The sequence below is a fragment of the Somniosus microcephalus genome, chromosome 2, assembly GCF_052327205.1.
Source record: "Somniosus microcephalus isolate GS21.2 chromosome 2, FLI_Smic_1.0, whole genome shotgun sequence".
Taxonomy (NCBI): Eukaryota; Metazoa; Chordata; class Chondrichthyes; order Squaliformes; family Somniosidae; genus Somniosus; species Somniosus microcephalus.
Genome location: NC_140988.1, coordinates 299906097 through 299924972, shown reverse-complemented (window position 1 = coordinate 299924972; position 18876 = coordinate 299906097). Strand labels below are relative to the sequence as shown.

At 42.3% G+C, this 18876-nt stretch overlaps 1 protein-coding gene across 1 annotated transcript in view; it reads left to right on the top strand.

Moving 5' to 3' along the window:
• LOC147123480 (talin-1) overlaps window positions 1-18876 on the top strand; it is a 287370-nt gene that overhangs the window by 178152 nt on the left and 90342 nt on the right. Inside the window, exons 19-26 of the mRNA XM_085973632.1 lie at window positions 1355-1522; window positions 1841-2135; window positions 4187-4353; window positions 6027-6155; window positions 9525-9638; window positions 11677-11790; window positions 14047-14181; window positions 14802-14930. Coding sequence (XP_085829758.1) covers window positions 1355-1522; window positions 1841-2135; window positions 4187-4353; window positions 6027-6155; window positions 9525-9638; window positions 11677-11790; window positions 14047-14181; window positions 14802-14930 — 1251 coding nt within the window. The remainder of the gene's footprint in view (window positions 1-1354; window positions 1523-1840; window positions 2136-4186; window positions 4354-6026; window positions 6156-9524; window positions 9639-11676; window positions 11791-14046; window positions 14182-14801; window positions 14931-18876) is intronic.

The window sequence follows — 18876 nt, the reverse complement described above, 5'->3', positions numbered from 1 at the left end:
CACAGTACACTGAAGATAAATGGTCTCATTGTCAATGTGTGAGGGATCCTACTTAGATACTGGGCCGGAACTTGCTGGAGCAGGGCATCTCGCAGCATACGCCGTTAGTTAGACATTTCCCTGTGCCCTTCAACTCCGTTTTTGCGGTGCAACTTTCTGGAAATGCGAGCTGTTAACAGCGTGGTGAGGGCAACTGAATGGTGGGACCAATTGTCTATATCCTTAACCAATGAGATTTATGGATTCCAAAATAAACAGAAGAATGACTGAGAAAGAGGGTGAATTAGAGTGGGTGAAAGAGTCAAATCGGGTACAGAAGGTGAAATAAAGAGAGAAAGCAAGATGGGTGAGATGCTATTTGTGCGAAGCAAACAACGGAGCAGCGTAAATTGACCAGCAAGTTCTAGAGTTTCACAACTCACACCGTATCTCTTAACCCCCTGAACTTGCTGGCCAATTTGCACATTATAACAGTATTGTTCACACACCGTTATTTTTCCAGCAAGTTCCGGCCCTTTAAAATGAGTTTTCTTCTCAGTCTACATTCCTCAGAGACAAACTTCAAAGTGTCAGTGTTATAACGATCACATGACTGTAGAATTTGGACGTGCCTAGATTCTGAATAGAAAATCTCACCAAACTATATTACTCCTAAAGGTGGACTAATAGTCTCACTCAAACCAAATGAACCAGGTCATTGAGCTGCATTATTAGCACCTATGACCTGAAGATTTGTAGTTAACCACCTCAGCAGTGGTTGAATACTTCCCAGAACAGTGCATGTTGGGATAAGTGCAAAGTGATTGTTAGCACTAATTTGTGTCAAATGAATATATTCCTATTTAACGATTAATTTTAAATTACATTGCTTCAATCTCTGGAAAAGCAATTCTGGTCATCATGGAATTGTTAGAATTTTGTTCTGACTTTAAATTGCCTCTGTGGCTAGAGTTACCAGGAAGAAAAACTGTATATAATTTAATATAAATGTTTTGTGCTATTACAGTGCAGAACACACTTGTATTGTCAGTGATCCTGATGTCATATTTAGTAGTAATGTTCAATCAAAGTAGAGCAAGGTTAATTGGTACCATGAAAACTAGACAGTGCTTTTCAATATCTGCTATACCTCACTGTCATCTAATCATGGTAGTGATTATTGTATACATTGTCCTAGATTTTCAGACTGTTGCAGATGATTTCCATTGTGCTCTAAATTGTGAAAATTGACATTTGTTTGCATTAAACCAGATAGACTAATATTCCCAGTGTTGATTTTCATATCAAATGTAATTACCTCAAAATAGCAAGCATTAGAGCATGCCATCAATTTTCATTTTCTGACCACTTTTAGGAGATGCTCATGCACCTGGCCAAAGCTGTAGCAAATGCAACAGCAGCTTTGGTCCTGAAGGCAAAGAATGTGGCTCAGAAAACCGAGGATTCAGTATTACAGAATCGTGTCATTGCAGCTGCGACACAGTGTGCACTTTCCACGTCACAGCTTGTAGCTTGCACTAAGGTAAGTGTTCCAAACAAACAGTTTATGTTTGTAGCATTGTTTAACTGGAGAAACTTGAATATCTTTGCATCTTTAGCTCATAGAAATTAGATGATTAAAAACTCAAACCATGGCAGAAGGGTGCCATGATGAATAGGTCTGGTGAACCTGCGCTGCTATTGTAGCTGCGATAAATGTTATCCCAAAAGTAGAGACCTTGCCTGGTTGTATTTCTGGAAGTAAATAATGGCGCTTGTTAAATCAGATTCACCTAATTGTCCTTTGAGCATACCTGTAAATAATTTGAAGTAATTTTGCACACATCTCTGCTCTTTACAGGTTGTAGCTCCAACAATCAGCTCCCCTGTATGCCAGGAACAGCTGATTGAAGCTGGAAAACTAGTTGCCAAATCAGTGGAGGGATGTGTGGAGGCCTCGCAGGCTGCAACAAATGATGAGCAGCTGCTGAAACAGGTCGGTGTGGCAGCCACTGCTGTGACACAAGCCCTCAACGACCTGTTGCAGCACATCAAGCTGTATGCCACTGGAGGACATCCATTAGGGCGCTATGATCAGGCGACAGACACCATTCTAACAGTGACAGAAAACATTTTCAGCTCCATGGGGGATGCTGGTAAGGAAATTGTTGCTTTGACTGGCCATATACAATATGCTAATGTGGAATGAATACTGAATAAAGAAACTCTACAGTTATTACTGATGAAGTATGGTTCCTATAGATGGAAAAATGTCAATTTTAAAGCTTTTTAAATTCTAGTTAAATCTGATGGGTGCCCAAATCTTCCATCATTCTCATTCAATTTAATTGTTGGTTCTGTATGTATAAATTTAATTGCATTTTTAATTCTCTCTCTGCCGGTTTTCTATCCTCTACTGAAGGTGTTGACTCTTTGCTGTGGTATGATTCCACAGATGGCAACACTTGCTCAATTGTCATTCTTAATATGTTAGCCTGGACAGTGAGTATCCGCAGACCATTTGATTGAGTGATGTATCATGCGTTTTTCCATCATGAGTGGCTGGATAATGATCGGGGGCGGGATCACTGGGTGACTTTTCTCCTCTGCCTACCTAACCTAGAGTCACCGAGGCAGATTGTAGTTCATTAATTACTGCCCCAGCTGAGATCAGCTAACTCAGTGCAGACCAAAGATTGAACCTGGGACTTTCCTGGACTGCATGATTCAGCTCCTCACTGTCTTAACTGCTGAACCATCATCTGGTAATTACCATAATCTTATAAACAGAACACAGTGACTAGATATTCATTTCTATCATTTTTGTACAGATAATTTTATTTTTGCCCCCTTTGGTAAAATGGCTTGTGATATTTAATGAATGTGCATTTTTAGCACCTGAGAACTCATTTTTAATGTGGGAGCAAGTCATCTTCGGTCCCGAGGGACTGCCTAAGAGAAAAGAGAGATTTTTAGCAGCTATCACATTCTCAATGTCCCAAAGCACGTCCCAGCCAATTAAGTACTTTTAATAAAAAGTGTAGTCACTTTGTAATGTAGGCAAACGCGGCAATCAATTTGCGCACAGCATGTTGCCACAAACAGCAAACGATAAATGACTGGACAATCTGTTTTAGTGGGTTGATTGAGTAATAAATGTTGGCCAAGACACTGGGAGAACTCTCCTGCTCCTCTGCGAATAGTGTCATGGGATATTTTATGTCCCCCTGAGAGGACAGATGGAGCCTCATTTATCCGAAAGACAGTGGCCTAGAAATTCAGTGGCCTGCGCCACCAGTTTGCGCCCAAAGAGGGCACTCAGTGGCTTTTGCGCCACTGGCCACACCTACCGCGATATTTAGCGGGGCGCTAATGGCGGCGTTAACCTGTAGCGCTGCGCCGCCATCGATGACGTCATCGGTGTGCGCAGCGCCCCGCTATCGCCCCGATGGCTATATTTGGTCGCGCCCGCCTCTTCAGCGCCGGCCGCAAATAGCGACTGGTACACAGGGGCCTACCTGTGGCGGTAGTGGCACTAGTTAAGGCGGAGGTGCGCCGACCGCTTTTTCGGCGCCCGCCTGCCCGCACCTCCGTCCCCGGCCTCCTACACACCCCCCCCCCCCCCCCCTCGAGGCATTGCCGGCTGTTTCCCGAGAGCCCGGCACTTCTCCTTGGTGCCGGGCTCATTTGCCAGCACTCGCGAGCGGGGATTGCGCTGTTGCAGGCACCTCTCCCTTAACAGTGGGAGGAAGGCCTGCAGTACCGCAGCCTGCCGTGCCGCAGCGTGTGGTGCTGCGGCCCTTAGCGTGCCGAAATTCAGTTTCAGCGCCCCAAGCGGGGCGCGGGAAGCCTCGTTTAGCGGCCCGTTTCCATTTGGGGCGCAGAAACTGAATATCCGGATGGCGCAAGTGGCTCCGCTCGCAGCGGTAATTCCGGCGCCCAGGCGAGCTTGGCGCCCCAAATGGCGCCCAACTGAATTTTTAGCCCAGTGCCTCTAACCGTGCAACACTCCTTCGGTACTGCAGCGAACTGTTAGCTTGGATTATGTACTTAAATTGCTGGAGTGCAGCTTGAACCCATGACCATCTGAGTCAGACGAGAGTACCACCACTAAGCCATGGCTGACGCACAATGATAAAGTACAGCTGACCTTTTGTTTGGAATATTGATTGAATGTTAAATACAATCTCCCTCCCTCTCAAAATAGGTGAGATGGTGCGACAGGCTAGAATTCTAGCCCAAGCTACTTCAGACTTGGTCAATGCTATTAAAGCTGATGCTGAAGGTGAATCTGATCTTGAGAACTCCAGAAAACTGCTCTCTGCGGCGAAGCTATTGGCCGATGCCACAGCTAGGATGGTGGAAGCTGCAAAGGTAATGCTGAGGTTTTTGAACCTTTGTTGTGTTCCTATCCTAGACCATCGTATTTTGAATGCTTTTTATAGGTGCAGGTTCTCCTACTTCACAAAACTTGACCTATCCGCCCACACTGGACATCTAATTTTTCATGGTAATGCTTTTTGTGTTGGATTTTTTTTCTTTGTCACTGTACATACAGGGTAAAAAATGAGGTTTACTCACTGAAGAGTTATCTTAATACAGTACATGGTAGCCCCAGGAAAGATGTTATACCTGTGGTAGCTATCCAAGGAGGGGGCCAAGCCATGCAATTCAAATATTACTGTGCTGTGGGTTTTGTTTGAATATATATTTGATTGGCCACTTTATCAGAGTTTGAGATGCATATCTAAATTTCCTTTGTCCTGGTCAAAATTTTTGGAAGTATTTTTTGTCCTGCCTTGTCTCAATTGATTAGTTGACCTGAAACAATCAGAGACCTATAGATAGTCCAGAGAGGCACCTTGTCAAGGTCAGCTGCAAATCACCACGTACGGTTCATATTCAGGGACATTATGGAAGGCTCACTTCACTGAAGTTTAGCATGAGTGTTATCTAACACTCCGAGGAGACTGTAACTACAATAAATCTGTGTTGCGTCATTGCTGCTCTCTTTATTGTACCATCTTCTGAGGTCGAGGAAGATCACCTGGTATGTGATATATCTAGCAAGATAAAATACAGTGGCGAGAGTTTTCTGTTTGAACTCTGGGTTTGCTACAAATTACCAAAATATTGGGCAGCTAAAAGCACACTCTGGATCATAGAAAGTGAGGACTCACTTGAGACACAGAACTTGAGGGGAGCGACAATCCCAAAATGTTACAAGAATTTACACTAGATATTAGACCCTAAAATTCTGCTTTTCTTGTCTCAATACATGAAGGTCACAGTGAGTGGGTAAAGAACTGGATTCCCTGAACAATTAGGGTTCAGTTCACAGTCCAAAGCAAACAGTGGGGCATACACTCAGTTCTGTGTTGAAAAATTCGTTTATCTTGGACACGCTCAAGGTAGCTTCTTTCACTGAAATAGTCTTTGGGACATTGATATTGGTACCAGAATTTTAGTGACAAATGTAAATGACAAGATTATAAAAGAGGCTGCTAATTTCAACAATTGTACACATCTACAAAAAAACTTATTTCCTTCTCCAGTACAATCCAAGAAAAGTTGCATCAATATAAACTTCTCCCTGTTTTTATCACTAACTTGAAAAGTGAGCCCATGTTTTGAAATGAGGGTATACTTGTTATGCTAACAGAAGAAATTATAGTAGAAAGTGTTTTCAAATTGGCAGAATTGCACAATAGACTTTCTTTCATTAGAGACAGAAAATACTGGAAATTTACAGCGTGCCCGTCAGAGTTTGAAAGGAAAAAGTCAGATTCATTTCAAAGGGAAAGCATTAAACACTTCTCATTCATGTGCTGATAGATAGACCCCCTGTGCATTTCTATAAATATCTTTCAGATTTTCAGCATCTTGATGATTTTTGTTTATCTCTTGACACTTGTTTATAGTGGAAAATCATTGATGTTTAATCATATTACACGCGTATTAATTAAGCTGGGATTTCACAGTGACGTAAATGCTATAAATCCCAAGTCAGTGGGTTAAATGCTGTTTTTCAATGATCATGGTTTTAGGGTGCAGCAGCCAATCCCGACAGTGAGGAGCAGCAGCAGAGGTTGAGAGAAGCTGCTGAAGGTTTACGAATTGCAACCAATGTAGCAGCACAGAATGCTATTAAGAAGAAATTAGTGAACAAACTAGAGGTGGGTGAAGAATACAGTGACTTTTCATGAATAGTTGAATTTAAACAGTTAAGTAATTAGACTTGTATATAGTCAGTGTGAACTTGATTGACTTGCTTAATGCAAAAACTGATGGCTCAGTTGTTAAGTGCACTGTGAAAAGTGATACTGAGGCACACTGATGGGAAGGTCTCAGTTTTGGTTTATGCTGAAATATCTGATTTCAACCACACAGGTAGTGGTATTTCAATTGGTCTCAGTGTCCCTGAGCCAAGCGAGAGAAAATCAGGTGAAGATGATATTCCTGGTCTTCAGTATGGATATGAGCTTTGGAGAAAAATAGGATCAAGCTTGATAGAATAACCTGCAACACTCTTACTGTCTAGGCTCTCACAAATAATAGCTACTTGGATTAGGTGGGGTCATCCAAAAAACGACAGCCAACATGGTTGATTCTTAACTGCCCTCCGAAGTGGCCGAGCAAGTCACTCAGTTGTATCAAACCGCTACAAAGAATAGGAAAAGGAAAACTGGATGGGCTACTTGGCTGCAATCTAGGGACTGAATTATGGCGCACTCAGCCCAGTGCACCCCGCAAAGTCCTCCTCAGCATCTGGGGACTGGTGCTAGAGTTGGGAGAGCTGTCCCACAGATTGGTCAAGCAACAGCCTGACATGGATATGATTCTGTGATTGGGACTATCGGCCAATGCCCCAGGCTTCTCCGTCCCCATCCCTGGATATGTCCTATCCCATCGGCAGGACAGACCTACCAGAGATGGTGGCACAGTTGTATATAGTCGGGTTGGAGTTGCCCTTGGAGTCTTCAACGTTGACTCCAGACCCCACGAAGTCTCATGGCTTCAGTTCCAACCTGGGCAAATAAACGTCTTGTTGATTACCACCTACAACCCTCCTTCAGTTGATGAATCAGTACTCTTCCATGTTGAACACCACTTGGAGGAAGCACTGAGGGTAGTAAGGGCACAGAATGTACTCTGGGTGGAGGACTTCAATGTCCATCACAAAGAGTGGCTCGGTAGTACCACAACTGATCAAGATGGCTGATTCCTGAAGTACATAGCTGCCAGACTGGGCTTGCAAGTGGTGAGGGAATATCCTCATCCTCCCCAATCTACCTGCTGCAAATGCATCTGTTCATGACAGTATTCGTAGGAGTGACCACTACACAGTCGTTGAGGAAACCAAGTCCCGTTTTACACTGAAGACAACCTCTATCGTGTTGTATGGATAGATTAAAAGTACATCTGCCAGCTCAAAACTGGAAATCCATGAGGTGCTGTGGGCCATCAGCAGCAGCAGAATTGTCATCCACCACAATCAGTAACCTCATGGCCTGGCATATCCTTCACTCTCTGCCATCACCATCAAGCCAGATGACTAACCCAGGTTCAACAGGATGAATCCAACTTGGTCAATTACCACCCAATCAGCCTACTTTCAATCATCAGCAAAGTGATTTGCATTACATCCACCAGCTTAAACATCCACTCCCTCCAACGCCAGTGTACCATGGCTGCAGTGTGTAGTATCTACAGTATGCGCTGCAGCAAGTTGTGTAGGCTTCTTGAAAATACCTCCCAAACTCATGAGTCCCGCCTCCTAGAAGGACAAGGACGAGGGCAGCAGGTGCATGGGAACACTATCACCTCCAAGTCACGCATCATCCCGACTTGGGACACATATCGCTGTTCCTTTATCATCGCTGGGTCAAAATCCCGGAACTCCCTACCTAACAGGATTGCAGAGTACCTTCACCACATGGACTGCATCAGTTTAAGAAGGTAGCCCACCTCCACCACCTCAAAAGCAACGAAGGATGAGCAGCAAATGCTGGCCTTTTCAACAAAGCCTATATTCTGAGGATGAATTTTTTTTTTTTAAACTGCACTCCACATGAATTATCACTTGTTGACGAGAGACTGTCAATTTCTTCTTGAAACCCATTAAGGTTTTTTCGTTCCACCACCCATTCTGGTAATTTGTTCTACTTACCACCTTATCAGTAAAAGTTCCTCCTAAATTTCCTATCTCACCTGGCGTTCCCAAGGATCTATCCTTGGCTCCCTCCTATTTCTCATCGACATCCTGCCCCTTGGTGACATCATCCGAAGAAACAACATTGGGTTCCACATTTACACTGATGACACCCAACTCTACCTCACCACCACCTCTCTCGACCCCTCCACTGCCTCTAATTTGTCACACTGCTTGTCCGACATCCAGTATTGTATGAGAAGAAATTTCCTCCAATTAAATATTCGGAAGAACAAAGGCATTGTTTTCGGGCCCCCGCCGCAAATTCCATTCCCTAGCTACCGAATCCATCCATCTCCCTGGCCACTATCTGAGGCCGACCCAGACTGTTCGCAACCCCATATCCTCTCCATCACCAAGACCAGCTACTTCCATCGCTGTAATATTGGCCATCTCTGCCCCTGCCTTAGCCCATCTGCTACTGAAGCCCCCATCCATGCTTTTGTTACCACCTGGCTCGACTATTCCAATGCTCTCCCGTCTGACCTCTCATCTTCTGCCCTCCGCAAACTTTAATTCATCCGAAACTCTGCTGCCCCTATCCTAACTCACACCAAGTCCCGTTCATCCATCACCCGTGTTCACTGACCTGCATTGGCTTCTGGTCCAGCAGCACCTTGAACTTAAAATTCTCATCCTTGTGTTCATGCACTATTACTCATTGTTGTCTACCAACCAACCGTTTGCCAGTCCATTTTAATACATTCCCGTCTATCCCACGTGCTTGGACCTTGTATAGTAACCCAAGTAGTTATGTTACTGGACTAGTAAACAAAAGGCCTGGACTAACGATGCAGAAATTGAGAGTTAAAATTCCACCATGGCAGTTTGAGAATTTGAATTTAGGTTTTTTTTAAATATAGAAATAATAAGCTCGTATGAGGAAAAGTGATCATGATGCTGTCGGATTGTTGTAAAAACCTAGCTGGTTCACTAATGTCCTTTAGGGAAGGAAACCGGTCATCCTTACCCAGTCTGGCCTATGTGACTTCAGTTCTACATCAACGTGGTTGACTCTTAACTGCCCTCTGAAGAGGCCTAGAAAGCCATTCAGTTATGAAGGCCCACCACCAACTAAGGGTAACGAGGCATTGGCAATAAATGCCAGCAGCGCCCACAACCCAAGAATGTATATTATGTGAGACTGTGTCGAATGCATTTCTGAAATCCAGATCGGTAACGTCCACTGTCTCTCCCAAATACTAGGTCTGTTTTTCATTCTGGTATTGTGTATGGTTACTAAACTACTCTAGTTTTGTAACAAACTGAGGTGGTGGGAGGGTGATAAATCATTAAATGTGATTTATTTACAGAGTGCCTTTTATATTTTCAGAATGCAGCAAAACAAGCTGCAGCTGCTGCCACACAGACAATTGCTGCTGCTCAGAATGCTGCTTCCTCCAATAAGAACCCAGCTGCACAACAACAAATGGTTCAAAGTTGCAAGGTGAGCTTCAGAATTCTCATAGAATACTACAGCATGGAAGGAGGCCATTCAGCCCATCGAGTCTGCGCTGGCTCTTTCGAAGAGCAATCCAGTTAGTCGCATCTGTAGATTTGGTTTATATAATATTTTGAAGGAATGTTTTAAAGTCAAGCCCCCTATGAAACTGTCTTGTCCTTAGTCAATACCTATTCCCATCCCGCCCCTCCAGTCTTGCCATGGAGAGGACTGCTCACCTCGCTGCGGGTGCCATTATTCTGATTAAGGTTGGTGGAGGAAATGTGATGGCTTTCCTAACAGACCAACCAGTATGTGGTAGGCTTTTTTTTAAAAAAGAACCAGCTTGAGAGATTTTTTTTGTTTTCACTAACACTTGAGCATAAGGAAGTTGTCGGCTGGAAAGCGGGAAAGAATTCTTTATGCAGTTGATAATGGCGATGAACTACAGTCTGTTCCAGTGCTAAAATTTGAATACTACATTTGATGCATTGTAATTAGTACAATACATTTCAAGTAACATTTTCTCACCGAAACATATTTTGAAGAGCTCGTGTTCGCTATTTGATATGGCAATTATTTAAATGTCAATTCCTTATTACAGTAATGTAACTGTCAATGACTGATGAATTTGGAGATCTCACATTTTGTCTATTAAACTTTGTAGGTTAATTTGTGTTTACATAGAATTACATAGGATATACAGGACAGAAACAGGCCATTCAGCCCAATCAGTCCATGCTGCCGTTTATGCTCCACTTGAGCCTCCTCCCATCCTTCCTCCTCTAAATCTATCAGCATAATCCTCTATTCCCTTCTCCCCCATATGCTTAACTAGCTTCCCCTTAAATACATCTATACTATGCGCTTCAACCACAACAGCGAGTTCCACATTCTCTGGGTAAAGAAGTTTCTTTTGAATTCCCTATTTGATTTCTTGGTTACTATCTTATATTGATGGCCTCTAGTTTAGTTCTTCCCCACAAATGGAAATGAGTTTAGCATAATTATTGCTCTCATTTTAGAAACATTTGAATGATGTGATGGGGAACTGTAGATTCTTTGAGACACATGAATCCTTGAATGCGTTCTCGTCTCCCAAATCTGTGCCCATCATTCCTGCGACTCTGTTTGAATATCTCCAGTCAGATTTCTACCCCCACCACAGTATTGAAACGGCCCTAATCAGTCACTAAAGACATCTTGTGTGACTGTGACCATGGTACACTATCCCTCCTCATCCTTCTCGACCTCTCTGCAGCCTTTGCACAATTGACCACACCATCTTCCTCCAGTGCCTCTCTCCATTGTCTAGCACAGTGAGACTGCCCTTGCTTAGTTCCACTCTACCCTTACCAATCATAGCCTCACTTCCTGCCTCCGTGCATTAGCTCTGGAGTCTCCCAAGGATCTAACCTTGTTCCCCTCTTCCTCACACATGCTGTCTGTTGGTGACATCAACTGAAAAATAGGATTAGGTTCCACTAGGTGCCCAGCACTATCTCTCCACCACCTTTCTTGACCCCTCCCCTGTTTTCCACTCGCCCATCACCCTTGTACTTACTGATCTGCATTGGCTCCCAGTCATCCAATGCCTCCAATTAAAAATGCTCATCCTCATGTTTGCATCGCTTCATGGCCCCACCCTTCCCTACCTCAGTAAATTTCTCCAGCCCTGCAACCCTCAGAACTCTATCCCCCACTTCCTTCGCCCCACCATTGATGGCCGTGCCTTCAGCTGCCTAGGCCCTAAGCTCTAGAATCCCCTCCCTAAACCGCTCCACCTCCCTTTCTGCCTTAAGACCCTTCTTAAAGCCCATATCTTTGACCAAGCTTTTAGTCTCCATCCTAATATCTCCTCTTTTGGTTCAGTGTCGATTTTTGTTTTCTGATTGCGCTTCTGTGAAGTGCTTTGGGATGTTTTTTGATGTTAAAGGCATGATGTTGAGATGGGCTGAATGACCTTTCTCATCCAGCAGGATCACTTTGAAATGTAATGTTTCGAACTCCTTAATGTTTAAATATATGTTTTTCTTATTTGCAGTTTGTTGCTGAGCAGATCCCAATGCTGGTCCAAGGTGTGCGTGGCAGCCAATCACAGCCAGACAGTCCCAGTGCTCAGCTGGCCCTCATTAGTGCAAGCCAGAACTTTCTCCAGGTAACAAATTATCTCTAAATAGACCTAACACACAGCTGCTAGAAGGATATAAACCCATGTGTTTGTATGAGACATGTTTAAATGTTGTTAACTGTTTGAATGGGGATTATGAACCTGAACGATGACTTTGACTCTTCCCTTTAGGTCATGTGAAGTAGCTAGTCTGTCTCTTCTAAATATTAAACCATCTTTGGTGTTGAGCTACACAAAACAAGTGTCATTGTTACTATTGACCACTGTACAGAGATAAAACCCATGCTTACCGCTTCAATTGTGTGAGCCAGAACTTGGCAGCTTCATAGACTCTTGTAGTCTTCTGTGGAAAGAGGAGCAGAAAATGTAGATTAAGAAATATCCAAGATGGCAATGATTTGTTCAGAACCAAGACAATCCTCTGTTGTGTTGATGCCTGAGCCAGACAAGTCTTCAGTACTCTAAGCACTGCTGCTGATTGAGCAGCCAGCTGGACTCCGCATCCATATATTTTTTTCCTCATGCCTCTGAAGTGCCTTGTTTTTTTTTCCTGTTATAATGCTATATAAATGAAAGTTGTTGTGGTAGAGTGTGCGCTCCCATATCGGGTAAACAGAAATTCTACATGTGATGGTAATGTAGTCGTTTTGTTTACAGACTATTAAACATGGTGATTGGTTTCCGTGTGGCATGCAGGCTGTCCAAAATAAAAACCCCATATGATTTATGTTGCTGAAATGGCATTCTCATGGCCCAAATGGAAACTACAATGCTGATTTGAGTGTTTGACCATGCACGTCTGTCCTATACCGTTCAATTCCTTTCATAGCCAGACAGTCATCGTTATAACTCGCCACCACCTCTCTTAATTCACCCACTACCCCTGTGATGTCAAACTGATCCAGTCGTGGATAAGCCGCAATTTCCTCCAATTAAATATTGGAAAGACCAAAGACCCCATATCCTCTCCATCAGAAGACCACCTTTGTAACATTGCCCGTCTCCACCCCATCTTGGCTTATCTGCTGCTAAAACCCTCATCAGTGCTTTTGTTACCTCTAGACTGGACTATTCCAAAGCTCTCCTGGCTGGCCTTCCATCTCCCACCCTCCATAAACTTGAACTCATCCAAAATTCTGCTGCCGTATTCTAACCTCCAGCAAGTCCCAATCACCTATCGCCCCTTTGTTTACTGGCCTAAATTGGCTCTCTATCCACCAACGCCTCAAATTTAAAATTCTCATCCTCCTATTCAAATTCCTCCATAGCTTCGTCCCTCCCCATCTCTGTAACTTCCTCCAGCCCTACAACCCTCCAAGAACTGGACCCTTGTGCATCCCCACTCCCTTCACTCCGCCATTAGCAGCCATGCCTTCAGCCGTCTTGGACCTAAACTCTAGAATTCCCTTCCTAAACATCTCTATCTCTCCCCTCCTTTAAGACCTACCTTTAAAACTTACCTCTGACTAAGCTTGTAGTCACCTGTCCCAACAGCTCCTCCTTTGGCTCGATGTCAGTTTTTGCCGCCTTATGCTCCTGTGACGCGCCTTGGGACGTTTACCTAAATGGAAGTTTTTTAACAAAAAACTTTTTTTCGCCAAGGCTGACTAATTTCTCACCACCTTTGTTGGTCGTCTTGCTCCACAGAACATCTCCAGCCAAGGAAGTAAGCAAGTGACCTGCTTTCCTTGTTTCTCACCCCTTAAGTTTTCTATCCAGTTTGGTAACTCATGCTCAAGTATGGTTCCACATGTACCAGTAGATCTTCCTTACCCAGGAGGTGTCTGGACTTTTTTTTTCCCCTTTAAAAGTGCTGAATGGCAAAGTGAAAATTGCACACTATTTCATATGTGGTTTGGCATTGAGTTCTAAAGAGCTAAAATAATCATTTTATAGTCAAGTTGCTAAGATGCAACCCATGATTTTTCCTATGATTTTTCAGTTTAATCATTGGTAATCATAGTCAAATTGTTGAGCCTCTATGGGCTTCTATTGTCAATGGACATTCATTCATTGTCTATACAATTTATGTTACCTTGCATTACCGAACATTTTCCTACATTCAATATCATATGTTCATTAATCCATTTGCCTATTCACAAGGAGTCTGTTAGCCATATTCTGTAAAGATTCTTGGCATTCCACAGCTACCCAGGCGGTATATTATAGATACCTATTGAGGATTATAATGGCTATAAAAACAAGTGCTTAATGAGCATCATCCAGCATGGCCTGAAGAGTGAAGTCATATCGCTTTTAACTGGTGTTCACTTTGTTTTGTAGCCTGGTGCTAAAATGGTTGCTGCTGCCAGAGCTACAGTTCCTACCATCGGAGACCAGGCCTCAGCCATGCAACTGAACCAGTGTGCTAAGAACCTGGCAAACACTTTACAAGAGCTGCGAGCAGCTGCACAGAAGGTGAGTAAAATATTTGACCTTTGTGGGTGTTGACTTTATATAATTAACAACAGGAGGATGGGCAGCATCAGGTTAACAGTGTATTTAAGATATTTCTGCTCTGCTTCCACGATAAGTACAGGAACCAGGTGTCAAATAAAAATCCATGGAAATGGAAAATGGGTACTTGGTTCCTGCATGTGTGTCTATGTATATGATGTATATATTTTTGGGGGATGAATGAGCATGGAATAGGCAAAGTACATGAAGAGTAATCTTTAACATAAAACATGTCTCATTTTTCCTTCCTCCAATTTTCTGTTCTCCTTTTGAGTCATTTGGATTCAAATATTTCAGTAGAATGATACAAATTTCCCTCCTTAGTTTTCAGGTTACCTCCAGTAAATATTAAATGTCAAAAAAATGTTAAGGTTGTCCTATTTCAGAAGATATACATCAATAAAGTGTATTCTTTTATTAAATCAAATGGACAGAAGTGTTTGAGAATTTTAACATAGTTCAGAAGATTTCTTGTACTTATACCTTAATATAGATGAAAGAGGTATGTAACATTTAGATTGGCTTGATATACTATAGTAAATTACTTTATCATCAATTAAAGACAAGTTTTCTCCATATAGGCACAAGATGCCTGTGGTCCATTAGAAGTAGACTCTGCCCTGAAACAGATCAGAACAATGGAGAAAGATCTGCAGGAAGCAAAAGCAAATGCAGCAGAAGGAAAGCTCAGACCTCTGCCTGGAGAAACGGTAACGCGACTCTCTGCTTATGGGTTCTATGTTCAATCGATGAAAAGAAATTTTTATATGACATGATATTTGTAGTAAATAACCAAAATAGTTATAAATGTACCTCTATTATTCTGATCAGACTCCACTGATACACAAATCACTAAAAGTTGTGACACAGGTTAGCATGGTCATAAAAAAAGCAAACCAAGCACTGGGGTTTATTTCTAGAGATATAGAATTGAAAAGTAGGGAAGTTATGCTAAACCTGTATCAAACCTTGGTTAGATCACGCTTGTAGTACTGTGTACAGTTCTGGTCGCCATATTATAAAAAGGAGATGGAGGAACTGGCGAGGATGCAGAGAAGATTTACATGGATGATACCAGAAATGCGAGGGTATACGTATCGGGAAAGGATGAACAGGCTGGGTTTCTTTTCTCTTGAAAAAAGAAGGCTGAGGGGTGACCTAATAGAGCTCTTTAAAATTATGAAAGGTTTTGATAGAGTGAATACAGAAAGAATGTTTCCACTTGTGGGGAAGAGCATAACTAGAGGCCATCAATATAAGATAGTCACCAAGAAATCCAATAGGGAATTCAGAAGAAACTTCTTTACCCAAAGAGTGGTGAGAATGTGGAAGTTGCTACCACAGGGAGTGGTTGAAGTGAATAGTATAGATGTATTTAAGGGGAGGCTAGACATGCACATGAGGGAGAAGGGAATAAAGGGTTAAGCTGATAGATTTAGATGAGGAAAAACGGGAGGAGGCTCATGTGGAGCATAAACACCGGCATGGACTGGTTGGGCTGAATGGCCTGTTTCTGTGCCGTATATCCTATGTAATGTAATCCTATATTAACAAGGAAAAGTTATCATGGTGGTGCATAGGCAGGAATGTTTCATGCCATCAAAAGGGACTATTGTATTTTGAGGCTGATATGCTAGATAGTTTCCTTGAGTTCAGCATCAAAGACCACTCTCATAAGTGAGCATTCAATCCCTATGAACTGGAATGCACATTTACCTGTCCGATATCTAGATATTTGTGGTGAGCTATATTCCACTTACTGGATATATCACTTTCTCTACGTGATCTTGACTATGGAAAGCAATATTATAAATGCTCTGTTGGACCATGGCCTATGCTGTAAACTACCAAACAGATTTATTAATATATAAGTAAACCATAGCAATGACGAACAACAAATTTACAGTAGCAAAATGCAGACCTGAAACGTTAACTCTGTTTCTCTCGCCACGGATGCTGCCTGGCCTGCTGAGTTTTTCCAACAAATTTACAGTATTCAAACTTAACTATTTAGAGTATAGAAAATAAGTCCGGTCGCTTGTACTAACACTTGATGTAAAACTGGATCTAAAGCAAGATCCCTGACCCTAATCTTAGAAGAGAGCTTCACAGTTAACTCAAAATCTTTTATCTGTCCATCGCTCTGGCTTCAGAAGGACTACCAAACTGGCCTTGCTGTCAATCAAACATGTACTTTAAAGGACACAAAAAGATGTTTGAACTTAATGGTTTCTATCTTATTCCTAGGGACAAATTAGCCTGTTTCAAACACTTTGGGGGAAAAACTGAAACAGCCCCTCATTGAAGAACATCAGCAGTAAACACTAGCCTTTGAAATGGGCTTTTGCGTGCCAGACTGCAGTGTACATTCTTGACAGCCTGAGGAAGTAGCTTGCATTAATTAGCATTTGAAATGGCTACTAGTCCCCAAACATAAATATTAAAATATTAGTTTTATTAGAAATGTGACAAACTCTCAACAGTCACCAGGCATGCACCTCATTTTGGGACATAGGAACATAGAAATTGCTAGATGATAAAAGACCAAGATCTATCTCGTCCACTTTCTACCATCCTAGTAGTCGCATGATACAACAGTAATGGAGTTGATGACGAGTCATGGCAATCAATCTCTATCAATTAGCCTACAACAGACTTGGACATGGGAGAAAAACCTGCCAGTAGTGAAAAGCTTCGGGCACCATAGGTTCGAAAACACCCGTTTCTCTCAAACACGCTACACTTTCCATGTTTCACGTCTCTGATTACTCATACCCTAAATTCCAAAATATTATTTTCTGTGAGAATTTTATTATATTTACATTTGAATTAATTCAATACTACTTGCTTTCACCACCTCTCTAAGGAGCCTGTTCCATGGATTCACCACTCTCTCAAAAAATAATGTCTTTGCAAATTAGTTTTAAATTTACACCCCATTCAAGTGCAGTCCTCCAGCTCTACTTTTCCGGGCTAGATAAAACCACTTGTTATAATCTACATTATTTAGTCCCTTTGGAGGTTTTAAAAACACTGCATCACCCCTCAACATTCTCTTCAATAAGAACACACCCAGCCTATGTAATCGCTCCTCATTATCTAGTCCCTATATCCCTTCAATTATTTTGATTGCTCTCCTCTGTATTCTCTTGATTGTTACAATATCCTTTTTGTACTGTGGTGCCCAAAACTGTGCAAAGTGCAGTTGCACCAGTAATTTATAAAGTGGCAGGATATTACATCGCAACAATTTGATTTGCTTTACTCACTGTCACTGAGCATTGTTGCGATAGCTTCAAATTGTTGTCACTCAGGACCCCCGGATCTTTTTCATTTTCCATGCACATTATTTTCATTCCATTTAACTAATCTTTTCCCTGAATTTTTTGTCCCTGTGTGAAGCACTTTGCATTTCGCTACATTGAATTTCTCATCTGCCATTTGTCTGTCCAATTCCCAAGTATGTTTTAAGTTCTTCTGTAACCTTTTCAGCTTTGGGGCCTGTCGCCTTCATTCTCTTTGGGGCCTGTCGTCTTCATTCTCTTTGGGGCCTGTCGCCTTCATTCTCTTTGGGGCCTGCCGCCTTCATTCTCTTTTGGGGCCTGTCGCCTTCATTCTCTTTGGGGCCTGTCGCCTTCATTCTCTTTGGGGCCTGTCGCCTTCATTCTCTTTGGGGCCTGCCGCCTTCATTCTCTTTGGGGCCTGCCGCCTTCATTCGGCCTGTATCGAAGGCTTTACTGAAATCCTAATAAGATACATCCACTACCTTACCCCGATCAAGCTCAATTGTCGCACCTTCAAAGAAAACCAATAGATTTGATTGACGAGACTTCCCCTTCATGAACCCTTTTACGATTTTATTTCTGTCCAGATGCTGCATGACCTTGTCTTTAATAAGGGTTTCCATAACTTTATCCACAATGGACGTCAAACTTGTTGGTCTGCAGTTTCCTGTGTTACTTTTGTTACCACTTTTTTAAAAAGAGGAGTAATATTCTACAGGCACCTCTCCAGTATTCAGTGATTTCTGGAAGATTTGTGCCAGAGTTCTGCATTAATGGTGATAAAAGGACAGGGGAATCAGCTTATTGTTACTGCTGTATTGCAACAATACAAAAAATAAGTCAAGTATTTCAATCTTTATAATGACAACCTTGTCCTAATTCATCTAAGTTGCTTTAAACCTCAAGTTTAAAGGAACTATCCACATAAAGAAACTATCCACCTTGGCAGTTATAGATGTTACCTGATTTCAAATGTTCAATTTGATTTGTCTTTAAAGAGGTAAATGCTTTGTGACTGGGGGATGTGGTGATTTAGAACACATTCCCCTCCTCTCGCGGCCCCCCCCCCCCCCCCCACCCTGCCAATACTGGTTGTAAAGTTTCTGTCACTTTAATTTGCACAGTTTAAGATCCGTTTATAATTGGATATGACTACACAAGCAGAAAATTGGTTTGTAATTTGGCAGTCTGACTGAGAAGTTGCAACAATGACTAATGAATGGAACATGTCTCTGGAGGTGTTCTTCCATAGATAGGGTTAAGAGAACAATGTTGGGACATTGTTGAGTGAACATCCCTCTGAATGCTAGATGCAACCTAAGAGTGGTTTTTGGCATTATGGTAGATTATAAATCAGCAGATGTGAACTTTA